Raw genomic sequence first — 7,172 nt, forward strand, 5'->3', positions numbered from 1 at the left:
TATAACATCACAAATACAAGCATCCCTGAGACAGAGTTTGAATTCTGTGTGAATTAATTCAAACCTGCTCCACACAGTCTGTAATTTAAGAAAGAAAACATTATTCATCCAAAACAGAAAACCTGCTGCTTTCCTGTCCTCCATCCCTAAAAAGACCATACGCCACTGCTACAATCACACATCTTTGTTTCACATCCACTTCAGCCTGTGTAATTTCCTGAACCGAGGATCTTGCTTAGTCAATTATATTGTTTATTTGCCTTCAATAATAGGCAGCCGTCCAAGACTGTGTAATTGATGGTGAGGAGGGACGGGATCTGTCAATGGTAAACCTGCGCATATAATTTATCTGAAAAAGCATTTGAAACGTATTAGACATTCGGATCACCATGCTTGTTGCCTCAGCATTGCTGGTGTGCAACAGCACCACAGAAATTGCAGTAGAGTTACAAAGAGTGTTTTGTCTCTGTCGACGGAAGTTCATGGCTTGCATGAATAAGTATAGTTCAGCAAGCACGCTCCAGATGAAAAGAGTCCGATAGGCAAGACAATGGGGGCCGCAGAGGGGGTTGTTGTTAAGCTAGGGGGTAGTTTGCTCTTTTAAAAAACAGCAGTCAAAAATCTAACTGCATATAATAATATAATATAATATAATATAATATAATATAATATAATATAGATTAAAAACAAACAAATTTGAAATGTTGCTCTGGCAATTAATTGAAAAATAATTTGACAAAAATCACTAAAACAAAAAAGCTAATTAAAATTAAAATATTTAAAAAATAATAAAAAGCACAAATATTTTTCAACTAAATAATTTAAAAAAAATGTAAAAAAATAAAACGAAAATATAAAAATACAAATTAATTCAAAATATGTATAAGGACTATATGCTGATGATACACGGGGCGACTTTTTGAGCAATGTTGCTGGGCAACTTTGGTTAATGTTGCCATCAACGGGCAACAAGGCGAGACACAGGGCCCATGACCGATCTAAAGTATCAAGACAGAAATTTGTTACCCATTCTCAGTGGGAAAGGGTCCAAGCAAAATTGCTCAAAAAGTTGCCCCATGTATCACCAGCCTAATAGTATAAAATTAATACTAAAATAACACTGATACTCTGTTCCTATTGGCTACCTTAATGCAGAAGACCTGCTCTAATTAAAATATTTAAAAATAATAAAAAGCACAAATATTTTTCAACTAAATAATTAAAAAAAAATTTAAAAAAATAAAACGAAAATATAAAAATACAAATTAATTCAAAATATGTATAAGGACTATATGCTGATGATACACGGGGCGACTTTTTGAGCAATGTTGCTGGGCAACTTTGGTTAATGTTGCCATCAACGGGCAACAAGGCGAGACACAGGGCCCATGACTGATCTAAAGTATCAAGACAGAAATTTGTTACCCATTCTCAGTGGGAAAGGGTCCAAGCAAAATTGCTCAAAAAGTTGCCCCATGTATCACCAGCCTAATAGTATAAAATTAATACTAAAATAACACTGATACTCTGTTCCTATTGGCTACCTTAATGCAGAAGACCTGCTCTCCCGGAGCCCCGTAAAGTTTACGGCCATTGAACACTGTGAACACATTCAGATCTTCCAGATCTCCAACGAACTGCAGGTGCCAAGGTTCCTACAAACACACATACGCATCCAGATTTTATATGTATGTTTATGTGTATATACACACTTTACACGTTGTGGGTGTGTGTGAATGTGTTTTTGTGTGTGGTACCTTTGATTGTCCTTTGTTAGAGCAGTACAATCCAGAGCGTCGTAAAACAAAATAGAGTTTCTTCCAGGACTTTTTACCGCCCTCTCTCACATGGAGAAAGCCTTGAATCTCTGGACAGGAGCCGCTCTTCACCATATTCTACAAGACAGACATGTACTAGTGTTATGAAGACACTGAAATTGCCATTTTTATGTTTTTTTTTAAAGCTGTAGATCATCATACCTGCACCAGCTCTGATGATGTCATGCCTTTAGTGACATCAGCGCTGTCAGAGATCATGTGCTCCGGGAAAAATAACTGCATAACGGGGGGTGGAAGAAACAAAATATTACTAAAAATGTCTACATTTGCTAGTTGTAACATCACTTAAGTTAAAAGGATTGTGAATGTGCTTGTGTTGTGTAGGAAGAAAAAATGTTCATACCACAGGTTTTTTGAAAAACTCGTACTTGGCGTAGTTTTTGCGGAAGATCAGCTTTGTGTCGCTCTCTACTGGCCAGGATGACTGAACCTTCACCACAAGCTCATGGTCTTCCAGACAGCGCTCTGAAAAAACAAAAAAAAACAAGTGCACAGTTTGAATGCAAATGCTACTACTCATACAGCACTTACCTACAGTCTTTAAACTAAACAGTTCGTAAAGGATGACATGATTTAAGCTTTTATTAAGAAGATACATATGGTTCATTTTTAAAATGAATCAAATTTCTTACTTTAAAACAATTAAAGTTTAAATTACTTACATTTTATTAAAGTTTTATTTCAATTAATTTAAAACAATATTTAATTTCATTTAAATTGAAACGGAATTAAAATAAAAATTTAAAAATTGAATTAAATTAAAAATTCGAATTAAATTTATCAATTTAAATAAAAAAATCAACTAAATTAAACTTTAAACCACATTTTATTAAAGTTTAAATAAATAAAAAATACATTTACTAAAATTTTACAAATTGAAAAACTGAATTTTAATTTTTTTTAATTTAAATAAATTTAATTTAATAAATTTAATTAAATTAAAAAATACAAATAATATTTAACATTTCAATTAAAAATTCTAAATTAAATTAAAATTCTCTAGGTTTAGTAAAACAATTATTTAAAAAAATGTTGCTAAATACTTTTTACTAATTAAGCTGTCATTCATCGAAACCAAAGGTTCATCCAATCCAGCACCTGTCAAAAGCACAACTAAAGCTACTGTAAAAGCCTGTATAACACGTTGGTTGTGTTCATTTCAATGCTATTTTCCACAACACCCCTGTGCATGACTTCTTTCAGCAAAGAATCACTTATCATAAAAGCACAATGAGACATGTCAGCTTTTGTCTTAGCATTATTTCTACGCAAACAAGGTGGCATTTGCGATGGAATTGAGTGGATTTTGTCCAAACAATGAGGCATGAATGTGCAATTACATTATCGAGTTTTCAAAAGCAAAAACACTAGATAGTAACTTGTTTTGCAGTGCAAAATCAAGTGCATGCAAACAACAAAGTGAATGCAAAGCAGCAACTCACTGTTTTCCAATACAAACCTTATTACTATCAGACTTCCTTTGTAGGTGAAGTATGTGATTTTACATCACATTATGAAAGGATTTGCATTGGAAGATGTAACTCACAGGAGAGTATTAGAAGTGTATCAGCAATTGCATTATGTCATTTTAGTGCCATAACACCAAGTCTTACCCAGGCCTAAAGCAGAATGATGTTCAATGAGAGCCCAGCTTTCCTCGTCCGTACAGTGTGCGTTCTGCGCTAACATATTACAGACATCATGCGCCGTCGTCCCGGACGTCACCAAAACCGACCGACTGTGTGTGGCGTCCCCAAAAACCCGAAGCACCTACGAAAACACACAAGAATCTGATTAAGATGCACGCAAATGCATGAGACTTTTCATGCTTGTTTTGTTTGTTTAAGGTCATGAACTTTTCTGAGTGCCAAAGAATGTGCTTGTGTTGTGTATTTTTATTGACAAGTCTATGAACTGAACGCCCTGTGATGTGTTTGTGTACATGCACACTTGTTTTTCCCCTGAGGATCACCTATTATAACTACTGTGAATTCACTGCGCCACAAGCAACTGTCGGTCATTTGTGTCAGAGCTTAAACCATCCAGGCACACTTACGTGTGTGCTGCTGTTGGAGGGGGGATCCCTCCTGCCGAGAGATCCGGTCGGCACCGGGGAGTGAGTCGGGCTGCAGAGCTCCGGAAACGGATTGGGAATCTGAGGTGCAGATGAAGCTCGAAACTCCCTTTTAGTTGGAATGCTAAAATCACAAGACAAGGAAGAATAAGAAGAACATGTCCACACATTTTGTTTCCGTAATCTTTCTGACATATTTCTGACTGAAACGGGATATTTAACAAGAATAAACGTGAGGCAGGATTTGATGAACATTTGCTAAAATTTATCAAATGAACACTAAAGATTTTTTATAACATGCATTAATAAATAAACCATCACACTAAGACCAACAATGTGTACTCATAGTAATCAGGGCTTTGAACTTAACTTGGAACAGTTTCTATAGTAAAATAAAATAAAATAGAATAAAATAACAAATTATGCATTTAAAATATAAATAACATCTGTTATAACATCTGAACAGTTTGAAGCTGTTTATACACTATTAGTATGGTTTAAAATAAAATAATTTATATTGAACTAAATAAAATTATACATTTAAAACATAATACAATTTTTAAATATAAATAACAGTTTAACTCAACTTGCAACTCTCTGAAGCTGTTTATACAATATTGCTATTGTTTAAATAAAATAAAATAAAATTCATACTGAATGAAAAAAATATGTATTTAAAAATATTAAAATAAATAACATCTTAAACATCTTTAAACTCAACTAGGAACTGTTTGAAGCTCTTTATATACTATTAGTATAGTTTAAAATAAAATAAAATTTATATTGAATTAAATAAAATTATATATTTAAAATATAATAAAATTTTTCAACAAATACCATCTTTAAACTCAACTTGCAACTGTCTGAAGCGGTTTATACAATATTGCTATTGTTTAAAATAAAATACAAAAATTTAATTATTTATACTGAATGAAAAAAATTATTTAAAATAAATAACATCTTCAAATATAAATAACATCTTAAACATCTTTAAATTCAATTTGGAACTCTTTGAAGCCGTTTACACACGGTTGCCATGGTTTAAAATAAAATAAAATTTATATTGAATTAAATAAAATTATATATTTAAAATATAATAACATTTTTAAACATAAATAACATCTTTAAACTCAACTTGCAACTGTCTGAAGCTGTTTATACAATATTGCTATTATTTAAAATAATAATAATAATAATAATAATAATTTATACTGAATGAAAAAAAAAAGTATTTAAAATAAATAACATCTTCAAATATAAATAACATCTTAAACATCTTTAAATTCAATTTGGAACTCTTTGAAGCCGTTTACACACGGTTGCTATGGTTTAAAATAAAATAAAATTTATATTGAATTAAATAAAATTATATATTTAAAATATAATAACATTTTTAAACATAAATAACATCTTTAAACTCAACTTGCAACTGTCTGAAGCTGTTTATACAATATTGCTATTATTTAAAATAATAATAATAATAATAATAATTTATACTGAATGAAAAAAAATGTATTTAAAATAAATAACATCTTCAAATATAAATAACATCTTAAACATCTTTAAATTCAATTTGGTACTCTTTGAAGCTGTTTACACTGTTGCTATGGTTTAAAATAAAATTAAACTAAATAAAAAATAATTATATTTCAAGAAATAAAATTATGTATATAAAATATAAATTAGAAAACACAACTACATCTTTAAACACAACTTGGAACTTTTTGAAGCTGGTTATACACAATTGCTATAGTTTAAAATAAAATAAAATAAATTTCATGAAATAAAACTGTGTGAAAAATATAAGTTAATTCATGTAAAAGAATTATGGCATTGCTAGCTTTTTTTTTTTTTACAGTTTGTATTTTAAGCAAATTTTCAACCACCAAGTGTCATGAGTTACCTGTGAGTGTTTCTGATGGTCAGAGGGATCGATCGAGGTGTTGACATCTGAAGGTTTTGGGAAGCTGGAGAACATTTCACAGAAACAGAATCTCTTCTGGACACGGTCTCAATCGTCGACCTCCTAAACACTTCCACCTCTGACCTGCAGCCTTTCACCTCCATCACTGCCGAGAGACACGAGACGAACGCTCCGTTTGGAAAATCAGACGTAAAAAATTATTTGACCACTTCCAGGTGTGACTCATATACCAAACTATTTGCTACTCTACACCATCCACGTGTCGCAACAATACTCAAAATTTGTACAAACAGTTTCCCTTCCCAAAAATAGATTTTACTCAACACGGCAGAACCTGATTTTCAGCCAAGAACAAAAAGAAAACAATGACGTGTGCCAAATCGGTGTAAGCGAGGCTTTCAGTCACACCTTTTGTTATTAATCTTTTATCCGCTGTTGCTAAAGGAAACAGAACTGTTGACTAGACACTCATATGTTGACTGCGTCTGATCGCACAAACGAAGAACTTGTGAACCAGGAAGCTGGCAGTGAAACTCAACCGTTCACCTCTTAAACCAACAAATGATAAACAAATGCATGTCAACACTTTTCAGCAAGTCTGTCTGCTAAACACACAAAGTGCTCTCGGGTTGAAAAGCAATCAACTAATCATACTTTCTAATATTTAACCACACAAACAAATAACACGCAGTCCCTTTCTTTTCTGTACCTAATGCACTTGACACACTATCTTGTACCTATCTTGTCACTCTCTGCAAATAAAGCTCTATTGTCCCTGTACAAGGCTGCGGGCACTACTTACATCAAATAACAAAGAGGGTAAACCACACAGACCACATTTTCATGCTCAAAGAGAAAATGCATTTGTGGGTTTCTCCTAAACATGCATCAAGAAACGACCAGTTCAGAGAGGCTGCAGGTTAAACACAAACCAAACGTGATGACAGTCAAACAGGTTGGAGAAATGAAAGTGCAAGCAGTTGTGCACCCGTCTCTTCGTCTTCTGCATGATAAGCTTGTGTTGATATGGTAGTCTTGAGAGAACAAGGTTTTGTTTACAGTAAAGGAACACCAGTCTCCTCTTGGCTTTTATTGAAATCCTCGTTTTGTGCTTTGAATTCGTGACCGGTGTTTTGTTTTGCACTTTCTGCATTCGTCACTTCTCCCAGGAGCTTATGCCTACGTCCTACGCCATCCGCTGGAACGCCTCTATCTCAAGAACGTGAGTATGACAGTTAGCGGAAGCTTGAGATTACGGTTTATAACGTTTTAAATATGGATATCTTAATCACACAAACACATCGATTCGCTTCAGAAGGCTTTTATTAACCCCCCC

At 33.0% G+C, this 7,172-nt stretch overlaps 1 protein-coding gene across 1 annotated transcript in view; it reads right to left on the bottom strand.

Moving 5' to 3' along the window:
- LOC107667111 (growth factor receptor-bound protein 7-like) overlaps nucleotides 1-7,172 on the bottom strand; it is a 13,534-nt gene that overhangs the window by 4,235 nt on the left and 2,127 nt on the right. The window contains exons 2-8 of the mRNA XM_016458695.1: nucleotides 5,816-5,981; nucleotides 3,895-4,036; nucleotides 3,452-3,608; nucleotides 2,182-2,303; nucleotides 1,980-2,054; nucleotides 1,758-1,895; nucleotides 1,545-1,655 (exon numbers count right to left, since the gene is read on the bottom strand). Coding sequence (XP_016314181.1) covers nucleotides 1,545-1,655; nucleotides 1,758-1,895; nucleotides 1,980-2,054; nucleotides 2,182-2,303; nucleotides 3,452-3,608; nucleotides 3,895-4,036; nucleotides 5,816-5,979 — 909 coding nt within the window. The 5' untranslated portion in view covers nucleotides 5,980-5,981. The remainder of the gene's footprint in view (nucleotides 1-1,544; nucleotides 1,656-1,757; nucleotides 1,896-1,979; nucleotides 2,055-2,181; nucleotides 2,304-3,451; nucleotides 3,609-3,894; nucleotides 4,037-5,815; nucleotides 5,982-7,172) is intronic.

Source organism: Sinocyclocheilus anshuiensis, unplaced genomic scaffold, assembly GCF_001515605.1.
Source record: "Sinocyclocheilus anshuiensis isolate Anshui unplaced genomic scaffold, SAMN03320099.WGS_v1.1 scaffold415, whole genome shotgun sequence".
NCBI classification, from domain to species: Eukaryota; Metazoa; Chordata; class Actinopteri; order Cypriniformes; family Cyprinidae; genus Sinocyclocheilus; species Sinocyclocheilus anshuiensis.